The sequence below is a fragment of the Oryzias latipes genome, chromosome 21 (assembly GCF_053564925.1).
Source record: "Oryzias latipes strain Hd-rR chromosome 21, Olatipes_Hd-rR_3.1".
Classification (NCBI taxonomy): Eukaryota; Metazoa; Chordata; class Actinopteri; order Beloniformes; family Adrianichthyidae; genus Oryzias; species Oryzias latipes.
The window spans coordinates 24,323,272-24,346,581 of NC_136257.1; the positions used below are offsets into that span (position 1 = coordinate 24,323,272).

The window sequence follows — 23,310 nt, forward strand, 5'->3', positions numbered from 1 at the left end:
AAATGAAGGCCAGGGCTCGACATAGCCATTTGTCCGCTGGCCCGGTCCTGTTTTTCGAGCAGTGCGGACCACAAGACTTTACTTTTCACTTGCCCGCTCGGGCCACTAAAATATCTAACGGTTTATATATTCTTCACCTTTTTCAATAAAGTAAATTTTGCGAAAACGTGTAGATTTACCTCGTCTTCATAATTTAGTTTTTCTGCTAGTCCTGTGTTCAGACTTCAAGGGTTTCTATGGGAAACCTTTGATCACTTATCCTTCTCTCCCGCCTGCGCGCGCGCGGCTTTCACTGCCGAGCACCACGCGCTCACTACTTTTTTTTTTCAAACTTTATTGAATGTAACAATTCAATACAAAACAATGTTAAACAGCAACAACGAAGGCAAAAGCCAGTGGGTTATTATTACATTTGATTATAAATCCGACACCGTCACTGAAGAGAGACTGAAGCATGTCAGAGATGTGGATGACATGGCAGGAATAGATAGGAATATTTTGGATGGAGTAGTGGGTATAATTAGTAGTATGGACAGCAAGATATTTAATGAATGCATTGAAGATGAAACTGTATGCACTAAGCTTTAAGCTGAATGTCAAAGAATCAAAGGCAACTCCAAATACCTGAATCTCAGACTCAAATGCAGTAGAATGTTAAACTACTTAATTTTGTTTTTCTTTACAACACTGTAAGCAGTAAGTATTTCTAGTTAGCTGAATGATCTCAGTTAGACCTGCACAATATGAGGAAAACTCGCGATATGCGATATCAGAGATTAAAATTGCGATAACGATATAATTTGCGGTATATAAACAAACAGCAAAATAACCAAATAACCATTCCCAGTTTAAAAATTATACTCCAAATGACCCACGTTGACATAGGTTACAAACATCTAACATAACAGGGCTCCATCTGATTGGTCAACAATGTGAAGGCGTCCATCCGATTGGTCAAATGCATTAAGGGATTTATTTGATTCGTTAAATGGTTCAAGCTGCCATTAGATTGTTTTAACACATTTAAGGTTTATGATTTATTGCGATATTTGCCGTTAGAAGCACAATGAAAACTTCTGAACTAGTGTTACCTACTACACTGCAGTGCTCTCTTCAAAACATCTGAAACAGACTAGAGCAGATTTAAGTTTGATATGCTCTATTTTCAGTCATTGAAAAGTGTAGAAATAAGTGATGTCACCAGAATGCACCAAATTGCACCATATTAAAAGTTTCCGGGGGGGCATGCCCCCGGACCCCCCTAAAGTTGCAAGCACCTGCGGAGCGGCGGGTCCCGCTATGCGCGGTGTCGGGCCAGTAACTTTCAGGCAGGGCCAGTAAGTTTCAAAAACTACTGGCCCTGTGGGCCAGTGCAAATTTCTGGCCTATGTCAACCCCTTCAAGGGAGTGTGTTTAAAAAAAATGCTTTTCACATTTTTATGCAATCTTTTGGTTCAACCCATGGAATAAAAGCTGAAAGTCTGCACTTCAATGGCATCTGAGTTGTTTTGTTTAAAATTCACTGTGGTAATGTACAGTAACTAAATTAGAGAGAATCATGCGTCTCTGTCCAAATATTTATGGTCCTAACTGTGTAATTGTTTTTTTTTATGAGATGGACAGTGGGTGAGGCCAAACATAACATGTTCTAAGTACAGGCAAAAGTTTGGGTCAATGTGGGCGGAAATGAAATTACAAACTTTAGATCAGAGAGTAGTGGAAAAGGGGCATGACCAAAATAAATGTACAGTATCTTCAGGGTGTTTTTGGCAAAAAGAGCAGGTTACATCATTATCTTCTTTGAACCTTTGCAGATATAGTTTGGATTAGTTTAAATGAGATTTCTTTCACTTTACTGGTTAAAATGTATTTTGCTGGTAGATTCTAGATCTTTTTCCATTCTAATTGGTAAACTAAATTATTCCAATAAGAAACTACATAGGGAATGGAAACAACATCCTTCTGAAAGAGTCAGCGTATACGGCGATTTGTGTTACGTGAAGAAGAAAAACAAATTTGACCTATTTCTATTTTAATTGCGTCAATTGGAAATAAAGTTTTGAATAACATAGTTATACACTTTGAAATTGCTTTTAAAACAGTGTTAAACTCCGTTTTAGGTATTTTGATGCTATATTTGAGGCAGAGTTCTTCATGTGACATCAAAGATCCGTTTGAGTCAAACAGCTGATTGACCAGAAGGATGTTTTGAGTAAACCAAGATGGATAAAATAAAGATTTATGTCTATATGAAATGTCTTTGTTATTCCATATGTAGTATCTGTGCAGAGAAAAATTGTGTTTGTAAATGAGTGACCAGGAAAGTAACATTTGTTTATGGAAGTAGGAAAGTTTTATTGGGATCTTTTGCACATTATAGTTACAAAATAAAAGAAAGTTTATGCCTCCTAATTAGGAGAAAAGGAAATTTGGTATGAAATTCCCGATTGAAGTTGGATTCTTAATAAAAGGTCTCAGCCATTTTATTTTAAAGATATTAGTTAATGCACAGAAGTCTAGAAAGTTAGCTCATGGTCATGTTATTGAATTTGATTCTGAATGGGGGAAAATAAAAATGATCAGTCACTTTGTGATGTCAAATCTCCACATGGGGGCAGACTTGTTCCATTTAAACAGAATTCTATAACTGGGCAGAAAAGTGTGAATTGGACACTTTCTGAGCTTAAATCCATCTTTTCTTAACCAGCTGAGGTGTGGGAGAAGGAATTTGACCCCATCATGGTGGTTCTCAGAACGGTCTATCGGCGTGATGTCCAGTCAGCAATGGACAGATACTCAGCATTGTAAGTCAAACCTGCTCCCCGTGTTTCCTACAAATACATTTTCTCCATTTTAGTTCCTTTTTTTTGGTCCCCCCTCAGCAGTCATTTTAAATGAGCATTAAAAAGTTTGCGGTTTAGTTTAATCTCTTTGGCATCCTCTACAATGGAATAACAGGAAAGTATAAACTGACGCAAGTGTCAAGAAAAGACATTTAGTTTAACTTGTATAAGAATTGAAGAAAATCTTTCTGTTGATGTAACTTTTATAAACTTCTTTGAAGGAGGAAAAAAATGGTTACCAGGTAATTTTCTTCAAGGTTGCAGAGATTTTAACATGGAATATAGTATTATTGAATATCTTCCTCACAAAAAGCTTCCATCTTAGAAACTGTTTTATTTTTGTTGAGGGGAAAACAATTTAGCAGTTAAATTCACCATAGATTTACAAACCTACCTTTCCTTAACTTTACTGAATGTAGAAATGCTTCAAAATCCTCATCTTTTGAAGCTTTTACTTTTTTGGTTTTTTGTTTCTTCAAAGGTCTTTATGAAGCTATTTTTGATTAAAAAAATAAATTTAGAAAAAAAGTTAATTACTTTCAATTTTTGTGGCCACAGTCCCCAGCTAATGTTCTTGAACAACATTTGGTCTTCTAACTAAAAGAGAAAACTGTAAAACCATTGTTTTCTATGAACTCTGGTCTTCCTATTGTGATGTTGTATAGTTTGAAGCAGTATGGCATTCATACCGATAACCCATGGCCCCCCTACAAGGAGAGGACCCCTCTGCATCCATGTTACAAAGGTCTAACCCGCCTGCTGCACTGCAAGACGCTGCACATTGTGATCTTCACTCTTCTCTACAAGGTGAGATTTTAAAAAACTCTTTTTGTTGGTTAATGTTTAATATATGTGTAATTCTGTTTATTTATATTTAAGTATAAGGTAGAGCACAACCAGCAGAAATGCATTTTAATGGTCTCCTGTGAATATGTGTGCTGGCAGTTGGTCTTTATTTGGATTGTAAAAAAGTTTTTTTTTTCTTTTCTTTCCCCAATTCTTTTTATTTGCTATTTTTCTTCACTTATCTCTCAAGAATAGTTGAACAGTTGTCAGGTTTTTGTTGGTACCATTTGTGAGACTGTTTTAAAAGCAACTTAACTGTAACATTGCCTGTAAATACTAAATTAACATAACTTCTTCCTCCTAAAATTACTAACTAAAAGTGTTTGATCTATTTTTATTTAGATTTGGATGGATCATCCGAATATGTCTGAGCACGTTCTTTGCATGGTGCTGTACCTGATTGAGCTGGGCTTGGACAATCAGCTTCAAGAAAACAAAGAAGATGAGGTGAGGTCCATTGATACGCACATGTACGATATGGTCAAAGCAGTAGAGTCAATAGATAATCGTTAATGAGCAGGTACGATCAATTTCTATTTTAAAACGAGGCAAAAAATAGATACTGTTCAGCTTAAACCTTCAGATAAAGGAATTACTCATTTTATGAAGTTGTGTAATACTGAATGTGTTTTCTTCATTACCAACAAAATTTCTGCAGGTCGAAATGATATGAGCCAAATTGTTTTATTTATTTGTTTTCTTTTTGGCTATATCCAGATATGCAAGGACAATAAAAAAAGTTTAAGTTAGATTTTCTAATGTCTTGCCTGGGTTACTTGAAAATAGGGTAATAGATTGGATTTGTCTATTTCTCAGAGCAACCTCAGTCTTCTCATGCTATCCACATTGTTCTGACTTTTATGTCATTTATCATCACAAATATGAGCCGAAGTATCGCAGACAATTTTCTGATTCCTCTCGTCTTTTGACGCTGCTTTTAATCCATCTTGGAAAGTGTTCTGTGTAACTCTGAGCATTCTTAGGGGTGTAATAAACTTAAACTTCTGTAATAAACTTAAACATCCAGTGTAACTTTTAAGTTACACTGGATGGATTTGTCTGTAGAAAGGAGAACGTGCACATGCATCCAATTATTTTATTTTTACATTCTGTCTCTTACAGTTAAAGTGTATCCATAAGGAATATTAAAGACCTCACTCTTCTTTTTTAGTGGTAGAACCTTCAGAATCTGTGACTGACAAATACTTTCTTGACCCCAAAGTCTTATCTTCTAAGTCATTCAACACGTTCTTCCTGCAGGAGCCTTGCATTGAGGAGCACTGCCATGACAGCTGGTTCCCTGGAACCAATCTCCTCTCCAACCTGCACCACGTCATAAACTTTGTGAGAGTTCGAGTTCCTGAGACGGCGCCTGAAGTGAAGAGGGAGCCTCCCCCCAGCACCAGCACTGAAGCTGCATCTTATGGCCAAGTAAGTGAGAGTTTAGTCTGGATGTTAACTTAATGGTGTTTCTTTTTTTTTTTTAAATTTTTCATCAATTCATTTTTATCAGGCAGCGTCTCAGACTCTGGATTAAAAGTTCTTGGTTAATAGTAAATATTCAGCAGTAATACGGCTGGTTCATGGTTCGCCCAGCAACCCATTGCAGTGGGGTCTGTGTGCATTTGGTGGATTATTAGTATTTAACTTGTCAGCTAAGTCTGCTGTTAAGGTTTTAAGTAAAGAACTTTTGTGTACTTAATATATGCTCATTTAATTGGCTAAAAACTTTTAGCTTTTGTCTTTAAAAGTAAATCAATGAATACTTGCATGGTTAATAAAAAAAGCTTTATTGCTCAAAAGTTTCATATTTATTACTTGATGATATGCTATGCTGCTTTCTTAAACAACTTGAAATCTGGTTATATTTTGTTATTAGCTTTTGTTGCGTCAAATCATTAACTTACTGACCCTTCTTTTGGTCATTTGACATGTTCACAACATGGTCTTATTTCTGATAGGAAAAATAAAAGAAATGTGGTTTCCCATGGTGTTGTGCACTGCAGCATCTCTGCGACAGTTGATCCTTGACAGTTGAAAGTTGCTTCCTAGCAGTGAAATGCCCTTTTCCTGTGTTTTTGTTTTCCTCTGTTACCCCGTCACACGACACACGTTTTTCATGTGTTAAATGAAACGCTGAAAATCCCTAAAAAAAGCCTCCATTTTGACATTAAAGGGCAAATCTTCATCGCAAAGTCTAAATTGGCCGCAAACATTTCACAGAGAAGGAAGATTTAACAAAATAAATTTGCTGATTTGTGGAAGTTGTTTCTGATTTGTGTAAACTTTAAAAGGGCCATGTATGAATTTGCCTTCAGCACGGGTGACTTAGGCAGACGGCATCTGTTAAGAAACTTTAGCACAGAAAATGCTCATCTGTGTTGAAAAACATACACAATGAATCAGGATTTATGTAAAAAATAAAATATGATCAATCTTTTTGCCCAGTCAGACAATCTGAGACTGGGTTGAGTTCTTACTGTCAACTTCTACAAAACAACTACTTTGTTTCATTTAATCTTTATCTGTAAGAAAAAATCGACTAATGTCTTCAGATTTTCTTAAACTAAATTTCTTGTAATAGGATTTTAATTTGAAAAATAGATTTTTTCAGAAAACGGAAGCTTAAAAATATTAAACGCGAACTTTGGCCCCGTACGGACCGGGCCGTGAAAATATTGTATGACATTAAACCAGTCAGTGGCCTAAAAAAGGTTGGAGACCACTGTCGTAGGACATGGTAAATAATTAGAAATATGCCGCTTAGTTGTGGGCAGGACTGTTGGTGCAAAGCAACCCCGCCCCTTTTCCCCTCAGAGCTTGTGGCTTGCCCTGAGTATTTTCTACGTCACAAATACGCTCTTTTTCGAACATAACTTTTTTTTGTCTGCTCCTGATTCGCAGCAGTTTGAATGAAGAAATACTGAGAAATGAAAATTTGAGCTCATCTTTCTTTAAAAATCTCTTCCGTCATCAGAAAAAGGCCTCCAGAACATGTTAGAAACAGCAAAAACAAGGTTTCATTGGGGTGGGTCTTTAAGTTGTAATGTACAAGCTGGAATGTTTTTAATTTTTTTTCCAGACCTTATGAGCTTTGTTTTTGCTCGGGCTTAACATTTTGTTTTTTTCGACACTTTGCCTCTTTGTTAATATTTCCTTTTATTATATTTTACTCCTTTGACAGAACTCCAGGCGTCTTTCAGGAAATTGGAGAGAGGTAGCTGTCTGCACCCGTTTCTGTTGAAGTCTAATGACTTTATTTATCATAACGGCTGCATTTTTAGATCTGTGAAAGAGCATTTCTGCATGTGTTTGTGCATCTCAGAGAAGGTCTGCCTTGGTGTTTTATAGCATATGTACATCGCCATGCTTCAGCAGTTACCCTCCCTGTTGACTGCTGAAACTAATTATGTGTGAAATGCAGGTTTGGGGTAAATGCTTTTTAACCACATGTCAGAATGATTGATGTTACCCTGACTTGGCTGTATGATGCATGTTTATTTAACAGCGCAGCTCAGGTCCTTCTTTGTCAGGTCGGGTCGCCGCAGTCCTTCAGCTGGCGTCCGGGCTTTAATGGGACTGTTGATTTTTCTCTCAATTTTCCACAGCAATATGTTTGCTGTAAGATCAGCAGAAGTGAAATGTCAGCTGAAATGTTTACTGTGTGGATTGTTGTTGTCTGAATATGATAATGAAAAACATTCCTGATTGATAAAAATTCACTTTGCACTTTGATTTTGATTTTTTTTTTTTTTTAAATAAAAATGTCATGTTGTGCTAATAACAAACGTTCTTCTTTTTAGCAGTCTGTTGCTTTGGTAAATATGTCACATTACAGTTTTTTGATGTTTTACTATTTTAAAAGCTGCAACAAATTAGATTCTGGATTTTTCTACTTTGCCAGGGTAAAGCCAATAAGCGGACACGCAGACACCACTTCACCACATCAGTTCATTTCTTTTTCTTTTTTCTTTTTTTCTTTTCAGAACCTGCGGGAAGCTCAGGTATTCAGTCTTGTGGCAGAGCGCAGGAGAAAGTTTCAGGAGATCATAAACCGCAGCAACACAGAAGCCACGCAGGTTGTGAGGCCTAAAAGCTCGTCTACACGTTGGGTTCCACCAGGCACCCCCCCCCAACTGGTGACCGAAATCCTGGAGATCCGAGAGAGCATGCTGTCCCTCCTCATCAAGCTGCATCAGAAGATGTCGTCCAAGCAGAACTCCCTGTCGCCATCTTGGCTGGACGATGCGGACACGGGCCGCCTTGCTCACGGAGACGGCATCACAGCCATTGAGCGCATCCTCAGCAAAGCAGCCACACGCAGCTGCCAAATCAAGCGCAGCATTCAGGACGTTTGTGGGAAGCTGTTCCCTCCAGTGCTGCCCAAAAAAAGCAGTCCCACTGACAAGAAAACCATGGATAAAGAAGAAAGGTATTGTAATCACATTCTCCAAATTAAAGTTGGATTTTTAGCCTGATTGTATTATTTTGCTTAGTGGTATACCTTTTTGATTTTTTCTATTAAAATATTTTTCCTCATAAAGCGCCTGTTGGAGCATTTCGCATTGACAGATTTTTTGGTAGCACCTCTGCCTCTCACTAGAACTTCACCTACAGTCGATTCTCTCACAGTAGTTTTTTCTTTTGTGAACAATTTTAATCATTGTAATCTCGTGTATGTATAGTGTATTTTAACAATAATCCATAAACAATAAGTCACCGTTTATCTCATCACAAAGATATCAAACATTTTATCCAGGGCTGGCGTTCTCTGTGATTTCTAACCAACTCTGCCCCGGCTGCTTCTTATCGATCAAAACCCGCCTGCTGGGTAAACGGGAGCAGGTAGGGCAGAGATACCTGAAGAAAACGCAAGACACCAGCTCTGGAGTTAGAGTTTGACCCCCACCTCCCACTTCAAAAGCATGTTATTTCAAAGAGAATTCAACATTTTCTTTCAGACGTCAGAGGGCAAGAGAAAGGCAGAAGAAGCTGCTTGCTGAGTTTGCTTCCCGGCAGAAGAGCTTCATGGAAACGGCCATGGATGTTGGTAGGTAAAAGGCCACAATTTAGTGACCAAAACCCTCGAGCAGGAATTTCCTGAAAAAGCTAAAGGTTTTGATGCCAGAATAGATAAAATAGCTGGAAATATGCTGGATGATGATTATAGAAAGTTGGTAGCAGTAATAGTTGTTGGTTTGTTGCTTGTGTTAGTTGTACAGTTCCTGCTTGGTCTCAAAAGCCCTTTTAGTGGAAATGAAGTGGGGGCTGATCCTGCTGGAACGGTGATGCCTGCCGGCAGTAGTCGGGGCACATAAGATCAAAGCACTAATAGTGGTTGGAAGCTCCCGGGACCACCCTGACACTGCATGGTTAACAAAAGAATCACTCACTAGGACTGTTCTGGTGAGACTGCAGCAACATCTGCATGCGCATTTCCTGCAGTGTCGTAACCTTTCCTTGTAAACTTGGAAATTAATTTGTACTTAAATAAGATATTTATCACTTTACTTCCTTTAAAAGCCTAGAGAGTAACTTAAGTGTAACTACACAAACGGATGAGCTGAAACAAACTGTTGTGAATGTATTCCATGAATCTTGAAATGAAATTTATCCCTCGAAGAGACGAACGTCATCAAAAATAAACTTCAACTGTGATGCCCTATGAGGCACCAACATCAAGGTGGAAGCACAACAATCATTTTAAAGGGCCTATACCATGCAAAACTATTTATTTTGCATGGTATAGACCCTTTAAAATAGACTAAAAGTTTTCTCTCTGTCTGGCTCTAAATAATACACCCTAATAAATCCAAAACTGCAATTCTGGTTATGTTATGCTTCTTAAAGTGTCTCCAACTGTCTTTCTATGTTGTAGTTTGTGCTGGTGTGTGCAAGGACATTGTGTGTGTGAATGGCCTAAGGCAAAGGCTGGAACATTGACATTTAATGCCGTTTTCATTTCCACGGGAACATGAGGGACCTCTCATGAGAACCTGCCTCTTAAAACAGCAATAAATCAATTTTGAACACAGCTTGACATTTCTGCACATTGTTTACTGCTTAAATCCAAATGCTGTCGTTAACATTTACAATCTAATTTTGCACCAGCCTTCATTTAATGTTGGTGGACATGTTTTTATGTACAGGAAATATTATCGACACTGGGCTTCAAAAGCCAAAAGGAATGACCAAAAATGACTTCAATTGAACGGGTTTTTAGCCCGAGCCACCTTCATTTAGGTTTTTTTTATATAGTTATTGTAACAGTTCCTTAGTGTCTGATTTGCATGAAAATAACGCATTTTTATTGTATTCGTACAAATATTTTGCAGTATCTTAAGAGTTTTCATTTTTACATTCAAAGGCCTTGAAGTTTTCCAAACTTCCATTGTAAAATCGCATTAATAATCCTGTCTCCATTCATGAGCAAAATCAATGTGGAAAGAAAGGTTTGATTGTCATTTTTTTTTTATTTGTTTCATTGCTTTTTCTTTGTTTTGTGCTAGAATCCCCAGAAGCCGAGGCAGCAATGGATTTAGGATCATCTGAAGTGATGGAGTCTGAGACGCACTATGACTGTGTAATCTGTGGTCAGAGCGGACCCTCCACTGAAGATCGGCCGACCGGCCTCGTGGTTCTTCTGCAGGCAACCTCGGGTATCTCTTTTCTTCCCTATTTGACTCTCTGTTAACTTAACCTACGCATCAGGAGCTCTTAAAACAACTTTTCTGTTATTTACATTCAACAGCAAACCATGTCAGGATTTAAAATTGGCAGTTTTAACTTTTAGCTTTGCATTTATTTTGAGGCTTCTATTATTATATGTTTTACCAATTAAATTAAAGCTACTTTTTTAAGGGAAAGTAAGTTTAAAATTGTAGTATTGTGATAGACAATAAAATTAATAGCCAATACATTTTTTTTATTCCTTTTAAATGTAGAAAATATGAATAAATAGCAAAATCTGTTACCTGTTTTGAATTCAGTTTTTTTCCTTACAGTTCATTAATTATATTTCTTTAAGAAGTAAAAAAAGTTAATTTTTTTTTTAAATAAGCATTTTTATTTTTATTGGAGAGAAAAAGTAATATCATGTTTGCTTGTGTTTTTAGTGCTTGGGCATCGATGCAAAAGTAAAGAGCCCAAGAATCTACCGACGAGCGACGAAGAGCACATTTACTCTGCAGACACGTGTGGAGTGGCTCACGATGTCAGGCTTACGCTCATGCAGCAGTTCTTCAAAGACGTGAGCGGTCTCTTCAAAACATTGTCATGGCACCTTTAATATTTTTTAGTTTTTCACACAAAATCTTTGTTTGGCAACGTTTTCAAGTGTCATTTAAGTTAGTAAATAAGAGCCTAGTCCCTCTGAAACCACCCCTAGAAATTGAGCATAGATGACACAAATTTATCTTATATACCGGTAGATGCGTATCACTTTTTAAGAATTTATGTATTTTGACACATTTTTTTAACCTCTGTTGAAATGCAAATGCTTTGTGTTTACACTTCTGATGTCTTTAAATCTGCAGAGTTCTTGTCTTCAGTCAGTGTCAATAGGATGGGACGGAGGAGTTTATGTCCAGACCTGTGGTCACACTCTGCATATAGATTGCCATAAGTCATATATGGAGTCTCTGCGGGTGAGATAAAGTCAGACTTAATAAATGATTCTCTAAATCACATGTGTCAAACTCAAGGCTCACGGGCCAAATGTGGCCCTTCATGTCATTTTATGTGGCCCGCGAGAGCATCAAAGTTTTTGATTTCTTAAAATAAAAAATAATAATTGGTGTGTATTTATTCATATTTAGGGGGAATTGGACTTGAAATGTGGGATTGGGCAACTATACATTAGGACTTAAACACAGTCCATATAACCTAACCTGACAGAATCAAATTTAAAAGGATTTATGCTAGAGTAACAAGCAAACATATGTTTTCTATGCAACTGTTAATTGTCACTTTAAAAAGTTATAATAAATAAATAAACTAGTAATTTAACATTAAGGAGTAGTAGCGTTTATTTTTCACTACATTTAGTTACATGTATAAGTTATATCTGACCCTTTGAGGACAGCAACTATAGTGATGTGGCCCTCAGTGAAAATGAGTTTGACACCCCTGCTCTAAATGAATAGGAATGAACTAATGTAACTCTAGTCTCACCCTCCACGGATGGTTTCTCACCCCAAGCTCGGGTCCTCTTCCAGAGGCGGGGGTGCTTGAGGGTTCTGTGCATGCTGGTCCTAGCACTTCACTTTTCTAGACTGAGATGTATTCCAAGATGCTTGTACCTGTTGTCAATATCTGCTGTTGTTCCTTCTGGGAGGGAGACCTCTTCTGTGTGAACTCTCTGTCACCATCTGACAGCATTTCATTTTTTATCCTGTACATTTTTTGAGTCTGCATTGAGAGGGTTGAAATAACGTCTGCTTCATTTTTCCTTTTTCAGAACGACCAGGTCCTTCAGGGTTTCTCTGTTGACAAGGGTGAATTCACATGTCCACTCTGCCGACAGTTTGCTAATAGCGTCCTTCCCTGTCGCCCTGGGCGGGCCGCAGATGCCGCTTCATGGCACACGCCCACAAGCAAGAAGACTACTGTACTTGTTAAAGAGGTTGATGACCTTCAGGAGAGGCTCGCCCTTTTCCCAGTAAGTTTTTCAGTCATACCAAACCATAGCCTTTAAATAGTTTGATATGCTCATGTTGGTCTGCTGAATCATTATAGCTTTACTATTATAAGTGGGGAGTGGGAGAATTTCATATAAAAATATCTCTTTCAATTTAAAATATGAAATAGATATTGACTATATGAATGTAGAATTAAACTGACATATTGGTATGGTTGGTTATGTCTGTCTTTTTTCAGAAAGATCACCAAATATATTCTTTAATTTTGATTCTTGCTTGATTTTTATTTATTTATTTATTTTTTAAGCAAAGTCTCTTAGTCTCTTCCTTCGTCTTTCAAATAAAATGTAACCCATTGTTCCTCCTGTTGTCTAAGACGGAGTCCAACCTAAGTAAAGAGATGGAATTGGTGATCAAAGACATCAAGAACACCACCCAGAAAAAATACATGGACTACGGCAAGAACCCAGGCTCCCCAGACAACGATTTTCTCTTCATGTATTCAGTAGCGAGGTAAGATCAGAGCTCTTCAACATATAGAGAGCTTTTTCTTTATTTTGTAATTCTTGTTATAATGTGGACGTTGTTGGATTTTGATGCTGCAGTTTACTTGCCCACCAAATATTGGATAACTGGAGAATTGAATATTGACTACAGAAATGCAATCATCAGAAAATCCTGGTGAACATGGGAAGCAATTATCTGATTTATTTTGGGGAACTGTTAAAGGCGTCACTTTTGTGAACTCCCAAATGTGTCTGTTCATCATAAACACAATAAACTCAACTCTATGGAGCCCCTTTAGTTCCAGAATTATTTTTTCTGGTGTGCACAAGAGATCCATAAACCTAAATGTATTTTTAAATGTATTTTAAAAATCGTGCTAAATCCAATTTACTTTCCATGCTTCCATGCTGATGTCCAGTGTAATTCAACATGGAGACAGACTAATTTTTCTTTAAAACCTGTGTTTCTGGGATTTATTTGATAGTTTATTTATTTGGAAAAGACGCTTTTTTTCCACAGATGCTCAGTGTTTCCTTCCTAGCCTTAATATAAAATCCATGTGAATGCTTCATGTTGTAAATCTTCACTCTTTCAACTAAGATCCCCTGCTGATTTGAAATCCCACCTACCGATAAATTAAAAACAAAAAAAGTGGTCAAAAGTGGCAGTGGATGTTGTGTTGTGAAGCACCAACTTGGAGCAGCTCTGAAATGACCCTCTGCCATTACCTCAGCTTTGCTGACTCCACAGCGCTCTAATTCAAAAAAACTCTTCCTTACAAGTACCATAACCTTCCAGACCTTCGGCCTTCCCGGTGCTGTAGTTCCCTCTGCCCCTAACCTTCTACAGAATGCTTCCTTAAAGAGTGTCTGGGTGCCTGTTGGCTTTCTGAAGTTCAATGAACAGAGCAAATTGCCGGAGAAGGGGAAATTCTTCTGTCACAGCGGTGCTCTTATCAGCAAAAGCCAGATGGAGCTTCACTGTGACTGCATTATCTATGTGAAATTGGTTTTTCTCCCAGGAAACTCAATGCCCCCCCCCCAATCCACATTGGAGAAGAAATGCCCAGTAATTGAACAAAGCAGACGTATTTGAGCTGGATCTATTTATTTCACCATCAATCTGCTTCCTTTATTTTCTCCTTTTGTTAATGCTGCAGAAATAAAAATCACGTGTGATGGCTGGAGTTGAGAGGGTTGAGCATTCATCCTCAAATTAGTGGGTTGGGGGTTCAAATCCCAGGCTTGACCGTCACTGTGTCTTTTGGAAAGACACTTAACCCCACGTTGCCTTGACTTGAATAAAACTTGGAAGTAGCTCTAAATAAAAGCTTTTAAAGATCCACTTAAAATACAGTATATCCTCAGTTGCACCTCATGTGCCTTGTTTTATCTTTATCTTTCACAGAAGTTAAAAGTAACCGGTAAGGATACATAACCCACTTTAAATATCAAGTCTTTTAACAAAGTTCCCTAAAACTTGTCATGAAGGGACAGGTGTGTAGTGCTTTTAAATGTGCATCAGCCGAAAAGTTTTCTACTACTTTGCTTGCGGCTCTGTTACCCCAGAACCAATCTGGAGCTGGAACTGGTGCATCGGGGAGGAAACCTGTGCTCCGGAGGGGCCAGTGCAGCAGCCAAGCGCTCGTGTTTGAGTGAGTAGTGACCTCATAACTCTACTTATTCCTCTGGCAAAAAGAAGCCAATGCCAGCATAGAAGCCTAACTTGTAGCTCAGTGAACACATCATTTTTGTTTTTGTATTGATTATCAGTCAGTATTATAAATAAATAATATATTTCAATTATATGGCTTTTCAACAATGTTTCTTAACCTTTATTTCCTTTAAGATGAGACTCAATTAATTGCTAATAACTAACATTTTCCATCAGCTTTACAGTATATTTGGTAAACTAAGCAATATGTGATTTAATCCAATATTTCAAGTTACAACCGGATGGCTGTGACAGTAAAAACAACTAAATAAAATTGAGTCAACACTTGGATGAAATGATAGATGCTGTTCCACATGAGTTGTTGAGAGCAATTAGGGTAAATTAAATGGAAAAAGTGTGATTTCAGCTGGAAGTCTATGGAGAAGCTCTGCAGTGACGTACCTGAAGATATTGATGTGGAGTTTGGAATAGTCTGTATGGCAGGCTGTGCTTCAGTTCCAATTTATTTAATTGTTCTGTCATCATATTGGCTCTTAGTGTAAAAATGCACGACATCCTTGAGTGGCTCAAATTTTACGCTGGAGGCTTGCCATGATGAGCTACATTAATCGCGTAGTCATGTCGGCAGCCACATTTACTCAGTTGCAGTATATTAGTGTTCATTCTGTGGGAAATTGATTCTAAGGAAAGGGCAAACATTGGTAAGTGAAGCCCTGCGAGGCTTCTAAGCCCGTTTCCCTTGAGGCTTTCTGCACATTGAGCTGCTGAGGTTTCAGTTGACTGCAGAAACAAAACCCTCTTTAATTCTTTTGGAATGAATCAAATCCAAGGAGGTCCAGCCTTCAAATTGATTCATTCGTTCAACTTCTCCTGGTGAAAATAATCTTGTGAGGTTAGAAAAGCCTTTTAAAAGTAAATATAGGTGTCCAAATTAAGCATTGTAAGGCTTTTTTTAGTTTGACCATTCCATTACATAAATTATTTTATCCTGCTTTTCATACCAGAGCATACATCTTTATAAATTCACAATAATATTTGCCTGGACGCTAAAAGCAAAAATACAGTAATTATGAGTGGAACAGTCCTGGCTGGTCATCGTGGACCCTTTTGACTTTACTCGCAATTCGTCTCCAACTGAGCACCTTTTTTTGTGCTTCGCTGGTGAGTAACGACATTTTTTCTCAAGCATTTGAGAACTTTGGAAAACGCCTTGACAAAAGCTTATGGATATCCCCAATATATAGATCAGCTATACATTTTAAGCCATAAAACAACAGCAGAATCTGGACTCCCCCCTCAGTGATTTGAGCTGCTTGATGGCAGAGGAGAGGGGTTCGAGTCAGGACAAATAGAACCAGGCTGACACTTTTTTTTTTGTTTCATCTGCTGTTTCTCCTTTCACCTCTGGAGGGCAGTGTTGCTCCAAGTATTGCAGTGACTTGCAACTGAAAAAAAGTATGGATGACATGCACCACTTTGCTGCATTCCAGCTCACATAAAGCATGAAATGTGGTTAATTTTATTGTCGGAAAAAAAGGATCCAAGCCATTACATAACAATGAAATTACAGTTAATATTAATGCAGCTTCTGTGTTTTCCATCTTAAACTTTGTAAAATGTTCATTCTTATTCTAAAACAATTGTAAAGAGGACAGTTATTTTATTAGGCAAGACTGCAGATTGTTTTCAAGAATTTGTGCAGCTTTTTGTTGTTTTGTATTTGAACTAAAGCTGACAACAGTAGTGTTAGCTTTAAAAAATATTTTTTATTTGAAGCTACAATTTAAATATCCAGTTGTTTGTGCGCAGGGTCTTGGTTTAAATCGGTTTCATAACAAATGGCTGCTTCCTTGCCAGAGTCGCTCAGGGCTGTGAGGAACATCCATGAATCCATCAGGTCTGCTCTGGTTTATCTGAGCCAAACATTAGCCTGCAGTCACTTTTGATACTATTTTAGTTCAACTACTGTTTGTCGCTGTGACAAAGTAGGTTGAAACTGTTTTTTTTTCTTCTTACTATCTCTGTTTTAGTTATTTAACCATGTTTTCTCTTTTTGCCTTTCTCAGATCAGCTGTTTCATGTGTTGGCTATGCACATGCGTCTGTACAGTATCGATTCAGCTTACAACCCGTGGACGAGGTTGACTCAGGTTGCGCAAAATAAAGAAGAGTGAGTACCTTTCAGTCAGTCTCAAAGACCAGCTGATGAAAATCATGTTTTATGTGTTTTTGACATGTTCTTGTGGCCTTTTGACATATGTAAAGAGAATTTTACTGAAAATGGTACTACTTACTTTCTCTTATTCAAATTGTTGTTGATCAGGAGCAAACAAAAATGAGCCGTTTGAAAAAGATCATATTTGTTGGGTAGAAAATACACTGGGCGGGCCACAAGCTCCCTGCTCCGCTCCATTCCCATTCTAGACTAGATCCACGCACGTCTTCGTTTTTCTTGCCCGATCTGGAATCTGGCTCAAAACTAAATGGCTGGAAAGCTCAAATGTTGCTTGCTGTTGTTGTTGCACTGCTAATGTTAGGTTGGTGGTGTGAGGGCGTGTAAGCTAGCAGGACAGCATGTAAACAGATGGCTCTCAGTAACGGGGCTGGAAAGGAGGGACAGGGTGGCCCTGCCCACAACTCTGAGGCGAATTTCTGATGAACTACAGCCGCTCTGCAGAAACTGTGTCCTAGAAAATGACGCAGGTTTTTGATTATGCCTAAAAATGTAATAATCAAAACTTTAAAAATGGATCTAAAGACGATCGGATTAGGTCTTCAACTATTTACTACTGTAAATCCATGAATGCCCTCATGCAGCGCTCACATCTTTCTTAAACAAAAACGTACAGTCAAGAGTGCCACTCTTTCCTCTTTTTAAACACTTCCATTTCCTCCTCCTGCTCCTAACAGCCTTTCCTCCTCACAAAGAGGAGCTAAAAACAGAAAAAAAGAGACCGAGTATTGTTTCCATAGATACCAATAATTGCTGCATCGGGGAAATTACTGGGCCCTCCACACAGAGAGAAACAACCTTGTCAGGTTCACTGTATCCCACCAGTACAGCTTCTTAGCTTTCAAATATTCACTTGTGTTTACCAAAGTCTCGTATTTGCTTAAAAACTTAAAGGTTGGCTTGTCATATGGAAATTCTTGCACAGTAAAAACCTATTTTTTATGCTAATGTATTAAAATAAAACTGTTCTGCACTAAAGAGGAAAACATTTTATTTCATTAAGATTACCTAAAACAAACTAGCTTATAAAAGGATTTATTTGACCCAAACCAAATGTATTTAATAGCATTCCTCACTTTTCAGCAGGCCCATTTGCTTCCCAGAAAACGTCAGAGATGTCAGCTGAGAGCAGTTGATAGTTGAGTTAAAAAGCCCAGAAAAAGGTTAAAGGAAAGAGATGGAGCATCTTTATAGAAATACACATTTTACTTATACCTTTATAGTAAACATAATTAGGATTTTTTTTATTTTCAAGTTAAGAATGTAATTCAAAGAGCAGATGCCTTTTGTGTACATGGTTGAAAGATGGGTCCTTTAAGGTTTCTTTTTTAGGACTGGGGGTGGGTAATTAAGTGGTGAGTGGTTCGGTAATGGAAGGTATTATTCTTTAAGTGCAGTTCCCCGTGTTCAGAGAACCCAAAGCCTTTCAAGAGAAGAGTGGAGGCTAGGACACTAATTGTCAACAGAACAAAAGACACGTAAATGGAGAAGGTACCTAATCTGAGTGTGTATCCAGAGATGCATTAAGGCTGTAAGATAATACAGGGAATAACTTTTACTTCTGTGTTTTTTTATATTGTGAATATGTTTGTTCATTTTAAAATGGCCTCATTTGGAAATATGCTACAAAATGGAAAAATAAGTGTTTTTAATGTTTTTATTTGGTTTTATGCTTTTAATTCTTTTATGTTTTATGATTGTACAGTGTCTTGTTTTCCATGTATACAGCACTTTGGGCCTCCTTGCCTGGTGGTAGAAGGTGCTTTATAAATAAATAAATGATGAGGATTATGATGAGGAGTTTATTGCTTTATGCTATACAGAAATACATCTTTTAGCCGTACCCCCGCATGATGTGGACAGAAGTGGTCGTAACTTCCTTAACATTTCCATTTTGTTCTCCGCTTTAAGAAACGCCACAAATGGATTTTGGATGAAGGGGGCATTGAACATGTTTTATCAAAATGTATCTAGTTTTTGAATCCTCCTCTGATCTTACATCTGTTTTACATTTGAAATGTGTCAAATTAAAGCATGAATGCTTTAACCTGCTTCTCCTCGGACGAGGAAAACAAAGACACAAGTTACGGTACATGGATCTAGTCGCCACCTGCTCCTGGTTCACAACAATTTGAATAAATACTCAGAAATGCAATTTTAAGCCCAATTTTCTTTTTATATGTCCCCCATCATCAGAAAAATGCTATATGAACATGTTAAAAACACAAAAAACACAATTTACTTTGGAATGGATTTTTAAAAATGGTCCCAAAATTGACTATGGAACTTGTAATCTTAAATGTTTTGTACAGAAAAAATGAACTTTTCTTTCTTTTCCTTTTGCAGTGGCTTTGAGGAAGAAAGACCTGAGGTCCCGATGCTGTTTCGAGATGCTCCGTCCCTTCTCATCATCTTTGTTCTAACTATGCCGCAGCCTCTGCGTAAAGGTACTGCTGCATTCCCATGACCCTACAAGACAACCAGAACATCCCAAGAGCTGCTAAATCTGTTAAAAATGTATAAAAATAGGCTTTTGAAATATCAAAAACAAAACACTTTTTATTGAGGGTAGGGGTGTAAATAAATAAATCTGCAACAAGTATTTAAAATGTAATTAATCGCCTGGTTTTTGCTCTTCCTCACTCTGTATAATATTCAATAGATCTTTTATGTGGGAAGTGACTTTTGTCACAGCAGTTGCGGCTAAAGCTGCTTAGAAGAAAACATTTTGTTCTCATTAGCATATAGTAACCTAAAAATCTTTCAGCTGCATTTTAATGCTGCCGAAATGCTCCATTTATCCTCTTGCTCTCAGTTCACTGAGGCTCTCTGCTCCAGTAGCCACCACAGAGTGGCTTTTATTCATCTAGCATTTGAGATCCCAGAATCTGTTAGTTTGTCACAGTTTACACTTTCTTTTCAATCTCTCCATGTAGAGCACTTTACCTGCGTTGTCAAGATGCTGTACAACCTGCAGTTCACCCAAGGTTTGGCTGCGATGTCGACCAAGTTCAGCTCCGAGGAAAGGCAGGCCCGGGTGACGTCTGGAGCACTTGCAAAGGTACAAATAACCATTATGTAGTGGAACCTCCACATCCATCCTTCTTTCGTTTGTTATAACTTCTATTTGTGTTTTTCTTGTAAAATCTCCCTACAAGAGTTTATCTTGCAGCGCTCTGAAAGATTTTTGTTGAGTTATGGGTAACCAAATTTAATTGATGCGGTTTCCACCGTGAGTAGCATCACTCTTCATTATCTGGAGATGGGGTTTTGCTGGAGTGTGTTACATTCATTTGTCTCAAGTCTGTCAAGATTATATTAGTGAGTGGCTGGCTTGAATGCTAAAAGACAAAAAGCTGAAACATTAAAGGGTTTCCAGCAGTAATGGATGTGTAAATTAGTGTCTTTCTGCTACATTGGAGTGTACACGACCCAATTCCCATTATATTTTTTTTGTCTTTTTTTTTTGCCCCTATGCAACCTGTATCTGATCTTTTCATGACAGTCTGAACGGCACAGATCCGATCTTTTTAAATGTGACCCAGGCCACTTGGGTATGTGGTCTTGAATCAGATACGTATCCGATCTTTTGAAATGTGACTTCCGTCTGACCAGCCAGGCCACATGTATCCGACCCGTACGTCATTGATATCCTACATATGTCATAATTCTGCGTTGAAGTAGGCAGGAACGAGAACATAAACATCAACCATGGTGGACAATGCTGCTGAGACCAGTCAGTGGAAGGGAAGCGAGGGCCCCGATTTGATTAATATTTGGGGTGACCTCTCCATTCAGGCCAAACTCCAGGGCTCTTATCGCAACCGGGCGGTTTTTGAAGAAATTTCCAGCGAAATGGCAGAGCGTGGTGTTGAACCTTTCCCGCGATGAATTTTTGTTTTCTCCCTTTCCGACCGTGGTCAGAAGCGCGGGGGACCGAAGGTGGATTGTCCTTCGGGGTTCACTTCCCCGTTGGGACCCTCAGATTCTCCAGAGCGGGTTAATAAAGAGTCCATAGCAGTTCCTCTGGAGGAAGCCTTCTTTTATTGTTCTCCTTCCTCCATAACATAACATAAATGCGCGCCCCAACACACTTCCGCTGCCCTCTCTCACTCCCTCCTGTGCTGCACGCACTCTCTCCTCTCTCCTACACACACGCGCTCGGCCCCAGCACATTCACATCCCCATTCCACAGCAGTGGGTACAGACGATCCTAGCTCCAATGCCTTCTTAAAATGAGAAGATTGTTATTGTGCTGGCTCATTTGTGAAAATAAATGTAATAATGCAAAAAGAGCTCCACTGTTGACAACACTGTTGCTGACATCCATTGTTAACGTTAGCTACTCCCGCAAACGAGTGAAGTCGCTCACCGTTGAGTACTCTTCTGCGCATGCGGGTCACTTCTGGGTAATTTCACGGTCATGACCCAGGAGATCAAAAAAGTTTGCATTTAACTGGAAATGTGAACAGCGTTGGAAAATTATCTAATTTTTTCAAAAAATCGGAATTGAGCATTAAGCCCTGCGGTGTGAACGTAGCCTTAATATAGATTTGAAAGGAATAACATTTGTTACGTTTAATGCAAAACAAAACAATCAGTAAAAAGGAACAAAAAGATTCATCACCTTTTTAGTCTTAATACTTTAAATAAGTGGGGCTTTGGTTAAAATCTTCGCCACAACTGCCCTTACAGATGTCTGCGGGAGAAAAATAGACAAATGGCTATACTGTACGAGGCACACAGGTGGGCCACACAAAATACAAGGTCGTAAACCACTCTGTGAACCCGTAGAGAGATGATGTTCATGCACTGCGAGCAATAGGTCGTAGCAAACACTCGTGCAACAAATTAGGGTGAAGTAGGTGAGTCGCAAACCCTGCAGACTGTGCAAAGGTTAGTGCTGTTCATGTGAGGAGTCATATGGGCTTCTTGCGCCCAGCCTGACTTAAAAAAATAAAAAATAAAAAACGTTCAGATCAGATTTAAACTCAAATGACTGTGTTTGTTTGTGTCGGCATCCTGTGGGCGTCATACTTGCATATCATCCGCACACCCTGTGTGCCATATTTGTGGCTGGTCGGTAAGGAGCCAGTATGCAGACCTCTCTAATGACGAGTAAGCCACCATACGCATGTCACAAGTGCATGCAACTTGCATTAGGCTTAGAAACGAACATTACGATCCACCTAACACGTGCACAAATATCGTACATTTTCCATGTCACCCCTTGAGGTGGTCATACGAGCCACAAGTGAACTGCAAGACACACCTGCTCTCCTTAAGATGCGTATCTACGAGCCCTACTCCACAGGCACGGACAACCCAAATAGCCACAGCCCCCGTACAGGTCAACCTCACAAACGGGTGCATGTGGCTAGGGCTTAAGAAATGTGGAGACTCTCAGGGGAAGAATCGTCTTGTCCTGTAACTTCTGACAGTTGAACAAGATAGTAAATGTAAATCCTTCAGCTGTGACTGAATTCATTAAGTGGGGGACTTAAAGCTGTTGTGGCCTTCAGTCTGTAAAAGACTGTTGACAACATGGAACAAGTGTCCTACAAGGCTCGCTGATTCATGCTCTGGTTAAAAAGCCATTGCCTATAAACCTTTCAACATTGTTGATTTGTTCGGTAAGTAAAAATGTTTTTCTTCTGTGTGGGTTCTCTGTGTTTTTCCTGCATTATTTACCGTAGTTGTTGTTTTTTTTTTTTTTTCTTCCAGAACACTGCAGTCTCTGAAAAGTCCTGTGAAGCCCTGCTCGGTCATGTTATCAGTGAGCTCTCAAAGGAAAACCGCGTCTACAACGTAAACCCGGAGGAAACGGCAATGGTGAGACGACACCACAGTAACTGCTCATCACTGAACTCATCTGGCAGCTGCCCTCCTCCCTCCTCCTATAAATTAGTCAATACCAGGAGAAAAAACTGGCTGAATTTCTCCACTGGTCTCCACGTTGGGGGAATACATCACTGTTTTATCAGCAAGCTGTTAACGGGTTATTGATCAGGTATTTGCGCCGTTTCCCTCCACAGCTGAGCTCCAGTGTGTGGTCCCCACAGTCTGTAGAGGTCAGCCTTCAGCAGTTCTGCCTGCCCTTTCTGCGCCTCTCCTGCCTTCTGCAGCACCACCTTTATGGCGACAGCCTGACCGGCTGCTTGGTACGTTTCACCAAAAAATGTCCAACTGATTTTTCATCCTTTCAGTGAGAACATGCAGTTGTTTTTTATCGTAGTTGAATTAGATCATTTGTAGGAAGTAGTTTAGAATGATCTCACTGCTTTTTTTGTGCTTATCTTTAATTAGGAGGAAGAGGAGTTCTCATCTTTGGCTGTGTGCCTAGGGCTTCTACCTTCATCCCCTCAGCCTTCCAACGCCATGCACAGTGCCTCATGTCTGGAGTGGCCCGTCAGCGCCTTTGACTTGGTGTCACAGTGGTGTGCTGAGGTCACGGGGCTCTCACAAATGCAAGCTGAGCAAACACTGGTACACATGCTGTTCATAAGCTTTCAATCATCACCTGAAGGTCTGTTAGGTTATGGAGTTCAGTTGTGACTGACACTCTTGCA

At 38.9% G+C, this 23,310-nt stretch overlaps 1 protein-coding gene across 2 annotated transcripts in view; it reads left to right on the forward strand.

Moving 5' to 3' along the window:
- ubr3 (ubiquitin protein ligase E3 component n-recognin 3) overlaps positions 1-23,310 on the forward strand; it is a 37,150-nt gene that overhangs the window by 10,044 nt on the left and 3,796 nt on the right. Inside the window, exons 19-37 of one of the 2 annotated variants that reach the window (XM_023950541.2) lie at positions 2,708-2,804; positions 3,509-3,650; positions 4,032-4,136; positions 4,950-5,120; positions 6,874-6,906; positions 7,676-8,121; positions 8,651-8,739; positions 10,199-10,348; positions 10,805-10,938; positions 11,225-11,335; positions 12,148-12,348; positions 12,705-12,841; positions 14,404-14,489; positions 16,576-16,678; positions 19,088-19,188; positions 19,678-19,802; positions 22,466-22,573; positions 22,777-22,902; positions 23,048-23,227. In XM_023950541.2, the coding sequence (XP_023806309.2) occupies positions 2,708-2,804; positions 3,509-3,650; positions 4,032-4,136; positions 4,950-5,120; positions 6,874-6,906; positions 7,676-8,121; positions 8,651-8,739; positions 10,199-10,348; positions 10,805-10,938; positions 11,225-11,335; positions 12,148-12,348; positions 12,705-12,841; positions 14,404-14,489; positions 16,576-16,678; positions 19,088-19,188; positions 19,678-19,802; positions 22,466-22,573; positions 22,777-22,902; positions 23,048-23,227 (2,645 nt within the window). The remainder of the gene's footprint in view (positions 1-2,707; positions 2,805-3,508; positions 3,651-4,031; positions 4,137-4,949; positions 5,121-6,873; positions 6,907-7,675; positions 8,122-8,650; positions 8,740-10,198; positions 10,349-10,804; positions 10,939-11,224; positions 11,336-12,147; positions 12,349-12,704; positions 12,842-14,403; positions 14,490-16,575; positions 16,679-19,087; positions 19,189-19,677; positions 19,803-22,465; positions 22,574-22,776; positions 22,903-23,047; positions 23,228-23,310) is intronic. The other variant, XM_023950542.2, reaches the window with a different exon arrangement.